Here is a 16278-nt window from a genome sequence, read left to right as displayed (position 1 = left end):
CCAATTCCAATTGCAATCCAATTCCCCATCGCGCTAGTTTAGCTGATAATAGCAAAAATAGCAGAGATTATGTGAACCGTCTAATTGGTCTAACTCTATCCAAGTACTTCAGTAATGATCCTCCTAATAAATATTGGATATCTCAGTCGTAAAACTTAATATTTAACTATCCGGCATGCTGAATAATCAAGCAAAAGTATCCTTACATTGTACATTTAATGTGGAAGGGTTGGATTGAACTGTGTTAACGTTGTTCGCAGCCACACAGATATATTCTCCGCTGTCTCCTCTGATCACATTCGTTATAGTCAACGTCTTGTTATTTTCGTTAAAAGTGATTCTTGAAGTTGTATTCACAACAGAACCATCTTTCGTCCATGAGAATGTGGGTGCTGGATTGCCAACTGCATTACAGCTAAAAGTCACAGTCTCCCCTTTTTTCTTTGTCTTATTTTGTGGATGCCTATCGAACTCAGGCTGATCTGTAATTAGAAGGCAATGCGATTGAAGCAGAAAATAAGAGAAAATAGCAAACGCTAAGTAAGTCTTAAATAGTCTTAAAATGACTTTTGTGCACCTCAAGGCGCAGATAACTAGATCACTTAGGATATCACAGTAATGCCAAAAAGCATCCGTGCAACGGGGAGTAAGAGTAACTTTTAAAACATTTCGTGATAGCAGAGCATGACAATTTGTCGCTGAGCAATCTGTATACGCGGTGAAAGGGGGCGACTCCCTATAATGGCCTGTACGGCAATGCTACTCCCGAGAGGGGTACCTTTTTCAGGCTTCACGTACATAACACGGGGAGAGGAGTTCACTATTTAAAGCGTATGAAAGGGTTGGAAAATCTGTCAGTGCGGTCTGTGAAAGGACCTCAAAGGGCTAATCGGCGCATTTATGGTCGAAGATTGCCTGGTTTAGTGATTTATTCATATTTAAAAAGGCGGTGCATTAACAGCAGGAAAAATGGACGCAGCGTTCTAAACTAGAGTGTGAAAGGGGAACAACATACAATATCAATACTGATGTGATGGGTAACGTTAACCACGAAAATTCACTCGATGTATGCTCTGGGCAGCGTGACTCAGTTCATGTTATCAGTTTAGAGCTAGCGGTACTTACCAACAAGTGATAATATATCCAGTCAGCATACTGGGGTTAACACTTGAGAGCGAAACGCAAGAATTTGTCGCCGTCTGCTTGCGCACTAAGTGAACTTGCAGTTCTTCATGCATGGGAATTTGTAACAGTTCTACACACGTAAGTGAGCAATGGTATCCTTAGCCTGCGCAGTCCAGTGTAATCAAATAATAATTTTTACAATAGTAACTAACAAATAATCAAGTTAAGACCATGCTCCGATCGCAGCCAAGTGACCCGATATAAAGTAGTAAGCCGCGAGTAACCACACTAGCACTCGATTTGCCTGTCATATCATACTCAAATGGACACGACATGTACTCACATTGTACATCTAGGGTAGCAGCATCAGAAGTAACATTCCCCTCACTGTTGTTTGCTACACATCGATATTCTCCGCTGTCAGCTCTGTTAATTCTCGTTATCGTCAACTCTGTACTTTCTGCTCCAAAACTGATCCGGGCAACACTGCTAGTTAATACGGAACCATTTCTTGTCCATGTTATTGTCGGTACAGGATTACCACTGGCGTTACAAAATAAATTCACGTTTTGGCCTTCAATTACTGGTCCACCCTGAGGTTGTGTTGCGATCTGAGGTGCAACTATAATTAGAAAACAAACTATTAAATCAACACATGTAGGTGCAACTACAGACAGACAAAAACTATTTAACAGCTAACTTCTGAATGTTCTCCGTCACGCGCTTTTGGAGTTTGTGACAGCTTGTTGGGTAAGGCTCAACTCTTCGTGCCGGTAAACGCCAGCAACTTCTAGTGTTTTTAAAAAAGAAGAGAAATGAAAAGAAAAGAAAAGGAAAAATGAAAAGAAATTCGAGGACCTTTTTTCTCCACACCAAGTCAGATTGTCAGCATTTGGAACATGGACGGCGAGATTCGCAAATGCTATTTTACATGAATTGGAAGACATGAATTCCCTTACATTCACAGTAGGAGCTTGCATTGCGCAAATTCTTCAATAGCGCAAAAAACAAAAAAAAAAAAAGGAATGAATGAATGGATGGGTGGGTGGGTGGAAGAATGAACAGAAGGATGGATGGATGGACGGACGGATGGATGAATGGATACTATCTGGGAGGTTGGGACAGACCAGGTGAGACCTACTGACACCATTTGCATCGGCTGTCGCTAAAAAGTCCAAAAAGTCGCTTTAAAGTCCAGCTTTATCGAACCACGTTAAGCAACTGAGTAACGTGACTTGTTAACCGCCGTACTTTTTTGATAAATAAAAGTTTACTTACACAGTACATTCAGTATAGCAGCAGTAGAGAGAACATTTCCTAAATCGTTGGTAGCGTTACAGAAGTACTGCCCTTGGTCCGCGCTGTTCACGTTCGTTATAGTCAATTTATTGGACGATACAGTAAATCTCGAATTCGCATTCACAACTAAACCGTCTTTGATCCACGAGAATGAAGGTGCAGGATTTCCATCTGCATCACATGTGAAAGTTACATTCTCCCCTTCTTTCCTTGTCGCAGATTGCGGAGGTGTTGTGATCTCAGGCTGAACTGCAGTTATAAGAAATTATTATGTTATTAACCAAAAAGTTGAACTTAATAGGATTGTGTAGAGACTTAAAAAAGAACCTAGCGGATCTCAGCCTAAGGATACAGTAAAAACTCGACTAAAAACCTGCATTTTCCCAAAGTTCCCTGAACAGAATCTTACATCAATGGTTATTAGCACAAATTCATGCTATTTGCATGGAGGTTCTTGCTAGTGAAAAAAAAAAAAGATGAGGTGGTCACGTTTCACTCTATTACTTGCTTTCCTTTGTGAATCTACTGACGATTTCCTGTTTCTCGATTCCCATTCCAATTCCAATTCCAATCCAATTCCCCATCGCGTTAGTTTAGCTAATTATAGCAAAGACAGCAGAGATTATGTGAACCGTCTAATTGGTCGAAATCCATCTAAGTACTTCAGTAATGATCCTCCTAATAAATATTGGATGCCTCAGTCGTAAAACTTGATATTTAACTACCCAGCATGCTGAATAATCAAGCAAAAGTATCCTTACATTGTACTTTTAATGTGGAAGGGTTGGATTGAACTGGGTTAACATTGTTCGTAGCCACACAGATGTATTCTCCACTGTCTCCTCTGATCACATTCGTTATGGTTAACGTCTTATTATTTTCGTTAAAAGTGATTCTTGAAGTCGTATTCACAACAGAACCGTCTCTCGTCCATGAGAATTTGGGTGCAGGATTGCCAACTGCATTACAGGTAAAATTTACAATCTCCCCTTCTGTCTTTGCCTTATTTTGTGGATGGGTATTGAACTCTGGCTGATTTGTAATTAGAAGGCAATGCGATTGAAGCAGAAAATAAGGGAAAATAGCAAACGCTAAATAAGACTTAAGTGGTCTTATAATGACTTTTGGGCGCCTCAAGGTGCAGATAACTTGACTAATTAGGATATCATTGTAATGCGAAAAAGAATCCGTGCACCGAGGAGTTAGAATAACTTTTAAAACATTTCGTGATAGCAGAGCATGACATTTGTCGCTGAGCAGTCTGTGTACAGGGGGAAACGGAGCGACTTTCTCTAGGAATGGCCTACACGGCGAGGCCTCTCCCGAAAGGGGGTTACCTTTTTTAGGCTTCACGTATATAAAAGGGTAAGGATTTCACTATTTGAAGCTCATGAAAGGGTTGGGAAATCTGTCATTGCGGTCTGTGGAAGGACCTGAAAGGGCTAATCGGCGCATTTATGGCAGTGAAAATGGATGCAGGGTTTTAAACTGGTACGTGAAAGGGGTACCATTTGGCATATCAATACTAAACATTAAAACCTGTGAGTAACGGTAGCCACGAAAATTCGCTCGATGTATGCTCTGGGCAGCGTGACTCAGTTCATGTTATCAGTTTAGAGCTAGCGTTATTTACCAATAAGTAATAACTTATCCAGTCAGCGTATTGGGGTTATCAGTTGAAGCGAAACGCAAGAATTTGTCGCCGTCTGCTTGCGTGTCAAGTGAACTTGCAGTTCCTCAAGCATGGGAATTTGTAATAGTTCTGCTCACGTAAGTAAGTAATTGTATCCTTACCCTGAGCAGTCAGTGTAATCAAGCAATAATTGTTACAATAGGAAATAACAAACAATCAAGTTAATACCATGCTCGTCAGCCGAGTGACCAGATATAAAGTAGTAACCCCACTAGCACTCGTTTTGCCTGTCATATCATACTCAAATAAACACGACGTGTACTTACATTGTACATCTAGCGTAGCCGCATTAGAAGTAACATTCCCAACACTGTTGTTTGCTACACATCGGTATTCTCCCCTGTCTGTTCTGTTAACAATCCTTATCGTCAACTCTCTACTTTCTGCTCCAAAACTAATCCTGAGAACGCTGCTAGTTAATACGGAACCATTTCTTGTCCATGTTATTGTCGGTACAGGATTTCCACTGGCATTACAAGATAAAGTCACATTATTGCCTTCAGTTACTGGTTCACCCTGAGGTTGTGTCGTAATCCGAGGCGCGACTATAATCAAAAGACAAAATTAGATAAAAAAAAAAAAACACGAGGTGAACAAACAAGATATAGGAGTAACGTGTTGAGTAACGTGTTGCGTGGAGTAAATGTTACAAAAAATAACTCTTTCTGTGTGGCAAAAGGGTCATTTACTGGGTCGGTTACATTTTACTCTAAGGTCGGTTGTGAGCTGAGGTGCATCTGCCATCAGAAAAGAAACTAAATAAAGTGTTGATGTATTAAAAAAAACCAAAGGATTTCCACTGGCATTACAAGATAAAGTCACATTATTGCCTTCAGTTACTGGTGCACCCTGAGGTTGTGGTGTGATTTGAGGAGCAACTGTAAACAGAGAACAAACTTTTTATTTCAAAAGTCCTACCCACACAAGGTGAACAAAACTAGATGTACAAGAACGAAATGGTTGTGCTGAGTAAATTTTACAAAAATTAACTCTCCATTCTGTGGCAGTTTCATTAGCTGAACACGATGGCGTGAAATTATCATAATGATTCAAATGATTTCTCGATTGCTGATTGGCTCTTAAACTATCCACGTTATTCTTTATAGCTAGCGTCGCCAAAACTGGAAGATGTTTGCTGATATCAATACAATTGGAATTAGCCTACGTTTAGCCGCACCCTGCCCCGACAAAAGAAAAACGGAGAGAGGGAGCTCCCTCTCTCCATTTTTCTTTGTCAGGGGTAGGGTGCGGCTACACGTAAGCTAAATTGATATCAATTGCACACACATCGATAGAAAGAGGCCCGCAGATGGCGCGGTTTTGGCAGAGCTAGAGAGCCATGGCGGAAGATTTCTCAAGTTAAAGAAAAAACAAACTATAGGTAACTTCCAAAACACGTTACAAGAATAGTAAAAAATATCACTTAAAGAATGGCAACAGCTATTTGAAGAATATCCGCTAGTATTAACATCCCTTCATAATGAAACTGCATAGGAACAAGCACACGTCATAAGGACATGAACTTTACAGAGATCGAGGTAACCAAATTTTTAGGTGTAAAAAATAATTTTAAGGAATACACAAACAATAGCTTGATTCTGCTTCCGAATGATATAAAGACTTATGTAGATATCGAGGGGCGCTTCCGCCACGCCTTCCACATCTGCAAAATTTTTCATATTATACTCAGCCTTATCCAATAACTGATAAATGTCCGCCACATCATTACAAATCAGGCAACTCGTGTGTATCGTGTGTACCCAGACCGAGTCTGTACAGATGATGTGTACTTACACTTGACATCTAGCGTAATTGCATTAGAAGTATCATTCCCCTCACTGTTGTCTGCTACACATAGATACTCTCCGCTGTCTGCTCTGTTTACATTTGTTATAGTCAACTGTCTATTTCCTGCTTCAAAACTGATTCTTTGATCGCCGCTACTGACAAGGGATCCATCTCTCCTCCATGATATTGTCGGTACAGGATTTCCACTGGCGTTACAAGATAAAGTCACATTATCCCCTTCAATTACTGATCCAACCTGAGGTTGTGTTGTGATCTGAGGTGCAACTCTTACTATAAACAAAAAAAACCAAACATTTCAAAAACAACCAACCAACCAACCAACAAACAGACCATTTAAAGCAACTCTGTATATTATATGGGAGAATGAAGTAGTTGTATGGAGTAAATTTGACGAAATGGCAGAAACCGGAACCGAGACCTATAGCCACCGCCGACCACTCTTCCGCATGTGCAGAAGATGAACTTTGATTAACATAATCTGCTAGCAACCCACTTTTTAGCTGGATTTGATTCCCAGTGCTGAATGAACTTGCCATGCGGCAGCAACAGGCTGCAGCAAAACCAGCGAGAGTATCTCCGTTAATATCGGTTATTTAGGTGACCACTTTAAGCAGTTATCAATATAACAAAAAACGACACAACAAGTTTGACTTTATTGACAAGTGTTATCATCTTTGAAACTTTGCATGTGACATGTGAAGCTTTCAAAGATACCGTCTTGCTTTAACTATTGTAAGCTTTTAGACCGTGCGTTTTGCAATAGCTGAAAACATAACTTCATTCAAAGTTTTCCTACATCGTACCTCCAGTGATGCATCTATATCTTAAGTTTTCAGATTTGCCTAATAAAGCCTAAGGGGTGAAAATTTGTTGTTATACACTTAGCAAAGTTCCACAAAATGCAGGACATATCACTCAACTAAACGCTTTTAGTCACTATATACTGAGCAAGTTAATAATAATAATAATAATAATAATAATAATAATAATAATAATAATAATAATAACTTTATTCCTATAGCGCTCTTATCCTATGTTCAAGGCGCTTTACAGTCATTATTGAATAATATTTACAAATTTACAACCACATCCTATTATATTTACAATGGATAAAAAAGGAAAAAATTAAAACTAAAGCAACTATTAAACCATATTCATAATGATAAAAAAAGGGAAAAATTAAAACTAACGCAATATATACAAATCTATAAAAACAATGATCCGTTATTACTGAATTTAGTAAACAAGTACGTCTTAAGTGATCTTTTAAAACTCGAGATGGTGTTGGACTTCCGAATTTCATAGTGTATTAAGTTCCATTCTCTTGGTGCATGAACAGCGAATGCTCTATATCCGTAGGTCTTGGTATACGATCTAGGTTGCATTAAAAGTTCATTACTAACAGACCTCAATGATCTAGTATGAGAACGATAATGTAGTTTCTGAGCTAAATAGCTAGGCGATGATGTCCCATTCAGTGATTTATACACGAGGAGAAGAATCTTGAAAATAATACGATATTGAATCGGTAGCCAGTGAAGCTCACACAAAACAGGTGTGATATGCTAAAACTTACTCACTTGCAACACAACTCTAGCCGCCGTGTTTTGTACATACTGTAATCTTTGTAACTGATACTTAGGTAGGCCGTATAATAATGCATTACAGTAATCTAGTTTCGATGCGACAAATGCATGAACAGCAACTTCTGCTGATTCTTTAGTGAAATACTTCCTAATTCTTCCTAATTCTAGATAAGTTCGTTGTTGTTGCTCAGGTTGCTCAAGATGTTAGTAGTAGCTCTAAGTTTAATCCCCCTCTCTGTTGCAAAAGCGTCGTTTAGTCCCACGGAAATTAATCGGGCCGACATACACTGAAACCATGAAACTGTGTACCCAGACCGAGTATGTACTGAACGCAAAACAGACACATAATTTATACTTACACTGGACATCTATCGTAGCAGCATCAGAAGTATCATTCCCCACACTGTTGTTTGCTACACATTGGTATTCTCCGCTGTCAGCTGTGTTTATAGTCGTTATCATCAACTCTCTACTTTCTGTTCCAAAAGTAATCCTAGGAACGCTGCCAGTTAATACTGAACCATTTCTAGTCCATGATATTGTCGGTACAGGATTTCCACTGGCATTACAAGATAAAGTCACATTATTGCCTTCTGTTACTGGTCCACCCTGAGGTTGTGTCTTAATCAGAGGCGCAACTATAATCAGAAACAAATCAATATTCCATAACAGAAAAAAAAGAAAGAAAAAATAAGGTGAAGAGGTGAAGTAACTAGATACAACGAGAGTCTAGATAGATTTCTGATGGCAAGTTCTGGACCCTTCGGTGCAGATGATCATGTCTGACAAACAATCTGCTAGAAAACCATTTTTAACTCGATTTCTGTTTTTCCTGACAATTGGCTAGCCTTGATGTGAAGGGAAAACTGAGAACATCAAGCAGTTATCACTGAAAAACAACGGTCGAAAATTTACGTTATTGACAAGAGTAATTGTATCTAAAATTCTAAGTTATTAGACTTTAGGTTTTGCAATATTTTGTTGATAAAATTTGTCAGCTGGAAACTTAAATTCCGGCGTTCAACGTCAGGAGAACCCGACCTAAGCTAACATCCCTTTATAATGAAACTGCATAGGAACAAGCACATGTCATGAGGACATGAACTTTACAGAGATCGAGGTAACCAAATTTTTAGGTTTAAAAAATAATTTTAAGGAATACACAAACAATAACTTGATTCCGCTTCCGAATGATATAAAGACTTATGTAGGTATCGAAGGGCGCTTCCGCCACGCCTTCCACATCTGCAAAATTTTTCACATTATACTCAGCCTCATCCAATAACTGATAAATGTCCGCCACACCATTACAAATCAGGCAACTCGTGTGTACCCAGACCGAGTCTGTACAGATGATGTGTACTTACACTTGACATCTAGCGTAATTGCATTAGAAGTATCATTCCCCTCACTGTTGTCTGCTACACATAGATACTCTCCGCCGTCTGCTCTGTTTACATTTGTTATAGTCAACTGTCTATTTCCTGCTTCAAAACTGATTCCTTGATCGCCGCTACTGACAAGGGATCCATCTCTCCTCCATGATATTGTCGGTACAGGATTTCCACTGGCGTTACAAGATAAAGTCACATTATCCCCTTCAATTACTGATCCAACCTGAGGTTGTGTTGTGATCTGAGGTGCAACTCTTACTATAAACCAAAAAAACAAACATTTCAAAAACAACCAACCAACCAACAAACAAACAGACCATTTAAAGCAACTCTGCATATTATATGAGAGAATGAAATGGTTGTATGGAGTAAATTTGACAAAATGGCAGAAATCGGATCTGAGACCTATAGCCACCGCCGACCACTCTTCCGCATGTGCAGAAGATGAACTTTGATTAACACAATCTGCTAGCAACCCATTTTTAGCTGGATTTGATTCCCAGTGCTGAATGAACTTGCCATGCGGCAGCAACAGGCTGCAGCAAAACCAGCGAGAGTATCTCCGTTAAATATCGGTTATTTAGGTGACCATTTTAAGCAGTTATCAATATAAAAAAAAACGACACAACAAGTTTGACTTTATTGACAAGTGTTATCATCTTTGAAACTTTGCATGTGAAATGTAAAGCTTTCAAAGATACCGTCTTGCTTTAACTATTGTAAGCTTTTAGACCGTGCGTTTTGCAATAGCTGAAAACATAACTTCATTCAAAGTTTTCCTACATCGTACCTCCAGTGATGCATCTATATGTTGAGTTTTCAGATTCAACAACAACAAGTTTATTTCAAATTAAATATAGCTTACAAAGCTTGTGCCCGCAGTTAGCGAAGGCTATTCGAGGCGGGTACAAGAGAAGAAAAGGAAATTCTATAAATAAATAAATAAATAAATATATATATATATATATATATATATAGACCAGTAGGTGAACTACTCAAATCCTGAGTGCATGGGTGAGTTCACCTACTGGTCTATTCCGCTCCTTCACTGCAAGTAGAGCACTGTCTTGGCTTCGCCGGTGAACATCTAACTGAATATATATATATATATATATATATATATAGTTTGTACAAAGGAGAATGGACTACATATGTTGATTTGAATCCTTTATTGACCCAATATATATATATATAAAGTCACATTAAAGATAAAGTCAATATATATGTATATATATATATCTAGCCGAATTTTTGAAAACATACCTCAAAATGGACCAGAATGTTCGCACAGAAAGCTGGCGATCGCCAGCTTTCTGGTCACTGCGGTGCGAAAAAACATAGGGGGCTTGCTGTCCTGGTTGGTCTCATTGACAAGTTCAGTCCCTGAGCTAACTCGCCATGGGTTGGAAAGGGGCCTCCATGTCAATCCCTAGGGGGGTAGGGTGCTGAAAAAGCGTTGTACCTTCCGTTAGTCCTGGTCTGGGAGAGTCAGTGCACTGCTCATGTCTGCCTTTGGTTTGTCATGTCAAATTCTTGTAACGTTTGAGGCCCATTGGCCAATGAAAGCATTCCCCTTAAGCACGTGCTAGGCTGGGGGGGTGGAGGAAGTCAGGGGGGGTGATTTAACCTTGAATTTCTCTGCTTAGAACTTGCTTAAGTCTCAAGCGTCCTCCGTCATTCAGGGCCTTTAAGCAGCTAGAGTGTATGGACAAGTCCAGAGTGTCTTTTTGATGGACTGGAATGTTTCTTTTGCTAATCAGGAACCAAGAAGAGAGTCAACTTAAGAGAACCATGGGTAAGAGCTGAGTGTCTTGGCCATATTTACTTTAGTTGAGTCAGTTTAAGGTGTGTGGGCTGCTGGTGTCCGATGGTACGGTTTTCATAAATCCGGCTAGATATATATATATATATATATATATATATCTTAATCACAAATGAAGACAGAAAACAGTTTCCTTTCAATCCACCTATATTTCGATCACATTCAGTGATCTTCTTCAGGGTGACTAACTAGCCGTTAACGTATATATATATTAAACGAACAATCCTAGAAGCAATCTAGTTCGTCGTGTGGTTTATAGCCAGAGTGAGACAGGAAGGCAGACCGTACCTAATAAAGGGGTGAAAATCTGTTGTTATACACTTAGCAAAGTTCTACAAAATCCAGGACAATCCTTCAACTAAACACTTTTAGTCACTATATACTGAGCAAGTTCGTTTTTGTTGCTCAGGTTGCTCAAGCTGTTAGTACTGCAAAAGCGTCATTTAGTCTCACCGAAATTAATCTGGCAGAGAGACACTGAAACCATGAAACTCATGTGTACCCAGACCGAGTCAGTGTACTGATCGAAAAACAGACACATAATTTATACTTACACTGGACATCTATCGTAGCAGTAACAGAAGTATCATTCCCCACACTGTTGTTTGCTACACATTGGTATTCTCCGCTGTCAGCTATGTTTATAGTCGTTATCGTCAACTCTCTACTTTCTGCTCGAAAACTAATCCGGGGAACACTGCTAGTTAATGCGGAACCATTTCTAGTCCATGATATTGTCGGTACAGGATTTCCACTGGCATTACAAGATAAAGTCACATTATTGCCTTCTGTTACTGGTCCACCCTGAGGTTGTGTCGTAATCAGAGGCGCAACTATAATCAGAAACAAATCAATATTCCATAACAGAAAGAAAAGAAAGAAAAAATAAGGTGACGAGGTGAAGTAACTAGATACAACTAGAGTCTAGATAGATTTCTGATGGCAAGTTCTGGACCCTTCGGTGCAGATGATCATATCTGACAAACAATCCGCTAGAAAACCTTTTTTAACTCGATTTCTGTTTTTCCTGCAATAAGCTAGTCGTGATGTGGAGGAAAAATGAGCATATCAAGCAGTTATCAATGGAAAACAACGCTCGAAAATTAAATGTATTGAAAAGAGTATTTATATCTAAAATTTTAAGCTATTAGACTTTAGGTTTTGCAATTATTGTTGACAAAATTTCCTGTCAGCTAAAAACTTAAATTGTGGCGACGTCAGGAGAACGCGACCTAAAGCTGCATTCTAAAAACTTAAATTTCTCGAGTATATAACACGAGCTATTGAGCCATAGCTTATGAGTTAGGGCCTGTTTACATGGAGTGGGGGACCCTGGTCTAGTGGGGTTGGTTTCTTTTGTTTTCACGCTCTGGGGGACACAAAACAAATGAAACTTACCCCACTAGACCGGGGTCCCCCACTCCATGTAAACAGGGTCTTATTTCCGAAAACTTGGTAGTTGCAATAGATCTAATCAATTTTCCACCCCTGTCATTTATACATTATACTATATATGACGCGTGATGCGGCTCCCTAGCACAATATCTAGTTTGATATACCTCATTGAAAAAACGTTGGCGCTCAAAAAGTATAAACCATCAACGATGCGGCTCCAAGGATGTGCGTATTAGCAAAGCAAATTTAAAGTTCTTTCAACAAACGTTTACATTGTCCCGAGCTGCTCGTGCGGATGCAAATCCCTACAGTACTTTGTTTAAGGCAAGCCGTTGTCTTTCCACTTTATATAATTTTCAAGTGTACGTTAGCGATATGGCTACGCTCTGTAACTGTAGAGATCTCTGACGAGCCGTGCACAAATGAAGTTGTGAGCTTATCGCCAAGAAAGCTGGAAACCGCTTGACCTTTTTTGGAACGCATTGTCACGAAAGCTTCGTTAATGTAAACTTTTCTGAAAAGAAATTTAAATTTGCAGTTCTAATAAAGTTCTACCCATAAATCCACTAGGTCTCATCTTTCATGGTTTATAATTTTCAAGCGGTAACATTTTTACAATCAGAACAAAGCCGCCAGAAGCGGTCCGCATAGCAAGCAGTTAGATTTACCTCTTAACCAACTGAAGTTGTGAACAATAAAATGACTGTTAACATCACACAAATGAAAAAGATGAAATCAGTGGGAAGTGGGGGACTACACAATTTCTTCTTTCTATAGTGGTACACGCAAATCAAAGCAGGGTGTCTCCGAAGCCTGCAAAGTAAGGTCCAAAATTCTACCAGAATACACTTATATACCAAAACTTAAATTTTTAAGTGGAATTCACCAAGTCTCGACAAAAACGCAAGTATCAGAAAAATTCATCACTTCAGCATATTATACACAGAGTTAGCTGAGCTCCACTTACCCTCTTGAGAAAACGGAACAGCAATTAACAACAATAGTAGTCTTTTAACACTCATTGTGATACCCGTAGTGCTAATACTTTCTTTCCTTCATAAAAACACAGAAGTGTTGGGCTTGTAGCTAGCTAGAAGTTTTAATAGACGTATAGCTAAAGGAAAGAATGGAACAATTTTCTTGTAGGCGGCATGGGAAGTGTTACGAAATGATACTCAAGCTACACCAAGAATGTGGATACTAGAACACCGTAACCGGTAGCTCAAATGTACGTGAATACCTTCCGGGAACGTGACGAAAAATATTCCTCGATTTTTCTGCCTCGGCCACGATATGGGCCTGTGTCTCAAGTGCAACTATTGCGTAAATCAATTTAAGCCTAGTTATCAGCGTCAAATCTCAGTTCTCCTATCGTGGTAGCAATGCATGATCATATACTGATCACAAAGAAAGAAATGAACTGGGGAAAAGAGGGAAAATTGCATTATAGAGCTAACCACTACAAATCTTTCCCAGGGCTATGCATATTCGATATTGTTGCAACAGTTTTACAAACAAGCCATCCAATCGACCTTCTAGTACACACAAAATCTATTTTCTTTAGCTAGTATATTCACTCAAACAAGAGTCCACAATCCAATAAGCGCCCTCCCCTGAATGAGGGGCCACCCTCAATCAAACCAGCTGAAACAGGCAACCCAACCCGAAAAACCCTCCCCCCCCCGCTACCCCACCCCCATCCCCCTCACTTCCAAAAATAGTAAGGTAGTCACTAAGAAAATGATGCTTTGTTCTCACTATATAATTGTTTGTGACTACAATGGAATCAATGAAGGGAAACAGTTTAGCCTATGGCTGTCACTGTCCCTATGTTTTTGTGGAGTACAGTACTGTGCATTGTTCAGACGATAGACATAAACTTTTTATTCTTTGTTGGAAGCTACTTTGTAGCACCAACTCGATAAAGCGCCCTCCTTTGAATGAGTGCCTAGTGTCTGGGCGTTTCTTGGAGGAAATGTAGCAATTGAAAATTTACATATAGAGCGGTTTTCACTTGACTGTCGAAAGGGATTGGTTTTGGTTTTGGTTTTGGTTTTACTACGCCCTTTGGTTGGCTAGTGTATTTACTTTGGTTTTGGTTTTACGACAGTCAAGTGAAAACCGCTCTATGATATCGGTGATCAATATGTCAATACTGAGGCTTTTGTAATATACATACAGCGTTTTCACCGGTAAGCCACAATGACATTCCACGCGCATCACAAAATGGATTGACAACGTAACAGCTCAGGATTACGGCTCCATTCGTTCATTAAAACGCAACCCATACAATAGCATTATAAAAGCAAAATTAAGCAAGCCCTTCGACAGAATTAAAACACGGCACCTCTGAGATTGCGAAGTAATGTTCCTAAAACCAAAAAATTGATTAGAGAACCCGTATATTATGCGGCCCTTGTAACATAGAAAAGGGTAACACTAGTAAAAAGACTGGTGTTAGAAAGCTAGCTACTTTTTAAAAAGCGAAATTGAATAAAATTAGCTGATTATAGTATAAAGGAATCAGTATGCATTCCTTCTTTGGTGTCTTTTTTCAAAGGATCAGATCGAACTTTTCTTGAGAGAGAATATGAAACCCCAAAAATGCGAAACAAATAATAGATAGTAATAAACTAAGCGATAAATAAAGTAGCCACTGTTTAGCAAGTTAAGAATACGTGTTGATTTTTAAAATGTATTTCACGCAGCTACCCAAGCTTGACTTTATGACTTCACTGGCTAATGAGTAAAGTGTGAAGAGAATTTATCGGTGTTTTTTTGGTTTTACGTACAATATGTAGAAGTTCACAGTTGAAAAACGGTCTCATGGTCAATTGGATAATATGAGGCCAAAAACTGAAGAAACTCACTCAAGGTTTTGCTCTAAGTGCCTCTAAAGATGTGAGCAATCTTTGGTCCTGCTCTAACAGGTCTAAGACGTAGCCTGTTTAAATTTCATTTGCGCGTAAGAAATCGATTTGAAACTCAAATGGACAAACCAAAAGTTAACAGTTTTACCCCACGCCCTTAATTCTGAGAGTTTTCAAAAGCTTGAAGCTCAACCGGAAACGGTGAGCAAAGTTATTTAAAGGACAATCTCTCCACTGAGTAAATATTCATTGTTGACGCCTTTAAATCTACTTTTATGGTAAATAAAACAGCTGATGTAGTGCGGTCATATTTGGCCCATGACGTGCGACCAGTACCCAACTGACACTAACATTAGTGGCAAGAAGCGCTTTGAGAGGATTTAAATGAACGCTAGTATTGTTCGATGATTGCAAATAATGCTGAAATTTGTCCGAAATTGCAGACCTACATAACTACGTAACTGCGTAGGAAAAAATGCAGCATACGGGTTCTCTCATAGACGAAACATTCCTATGGACCCCGGAAGTTTTTTAAAAAAACTGTTAATCTTTGCAGCGCTCGAAGCAAATCAAATAACTTTACCCTATAATTCAGCTGATAATATTGTGATTGATTCATTTAAACAGGAAAAATATCGTTATCGTGAAAGAAATCGTAAATTTAGAAACTAGCATGTACTGGGTTTGACTCCCTCCGGCTGTCAATCTCAAAACATACAACAAAGCACTTACAAAATGCAGCTTACCTGAAGCCTTTATAAACGGTAAAGCGGTTAGTAAAAGCAGCAAACGCTTAAAGACCATCTTTTCATGCTAAAGGACAGATTTCGTCTCTCAAATGCTAAAAGGTTTTTCAACAAATTATCGTGATTGAAGAACGGAAACAAAAAGTGATTAATTTGAAACAGTGCATGAAATTCATGCAATTCAAATTCGGACATTTTCGGCAACCAATGATAAAAGGGTACAAAAGAAAGGTCAAGCATAAACTAAAGAAAATTATACCAACAGAAGACGTCATTTGTCGGTTCTTCATCCGTAGTACAAACTATCAAATAAGTTTAAACAGCAGAGAACAGAGGACACACTGACCGGGTTTTCGATGGATTTTAACACTGATGATAGATTTCAGGGGCACCCAACGACAATTTTCGGAAGAATATCTGTTCGGAAGACGATTTGAGATCTAGAATTTTCGAAACATCTGTTGTAAAATTTCTTGCTTGCCTGCTTCTCCTAGGATTTTCGAGCATCCAAAAAATGGTATATTTGCCTATTTTTAACG

General features: G+C 39.0%; 2 protein-coding genes across 2 annotated transcripts in view; both read right to left on the bottom strand.

The window, feature by feature from the left end:
- Positions 1–8144, bottom strand: part of LOC140953667 (tyrosine-protein phosphatase Lar-like) — an 88795-nt gene extending 80651 nt beyond the window's left edge. The window contains exons 1-8 of the mRNA XM_073403079.1: positions 7872–8144; positions 5878–6196; positions 5704–5780; positions 4807–4995; positions 4384–4662; positions 2404–2673; positions 1469–1747; positions 207–482 (exon numbers count right to left, since the gene is read on the bottom strand). Of these exons, the coding sequence (XP_073259180.1) occupies positions 207–482; positions 1469–1747; positions 2404–2673; positions 4384–4662; positions 4807–4995; positions 5704–5780; positions 5878–6196; positions 7872–7974 (1792 nt within the window). The 5' untranslated portion in view covers positions 7975–8144. The remainder of the gene's footprint in view (positions 1–206; positions 483–1468; positions 1748–2403; positions 2674–4383; positions 4663–4806; positions 4996–5703; positions 5781–5877; positions 6197–7871) is intronic.
- Positions 8145–8826: 682 nt separating this feature from the next.
- On the bottom strand, positions 8827–15882 carry LOC140953666 (muscle, skeletal receptor tyrosine-protein kinase-like). Its single transcript, XM_073403078.1, has 3 exons — positions 15740–15882; positions 11283–11561; positions 8827–9164 (listed from the first exon to the last, which is right to left on the bottom strand). Exons 1-3 carry the CDS (start codon positions 15795–15797, stop codon positions 8827–8829), a joined length of 675 nt encoding a protein of 224 aa, XP_073259179.1. The 5' UTR covers positions 15798–15882.
- Between the last annotated feature and the right edge of the window lie 396 nt (positions 15883–16278).

This window comes from Porites lutea, chromosome 12 (genome assembly GCF_958299795.1).
Source record: "Porites lutea chromosome 12, jaPorLute2.1, whole genome shotgun sequence".
Classification (NCBI taxonomy): Eukaryota; Metazoa; Cnidaria; class Anthozoa; order Scleractinia; family Poritidae; genus Porites; species Porites lutea.
Note: the sequence above shows the minus strand (reverse complement) of the source record. Positions and strands in the feature narration are given on the sequence as shown.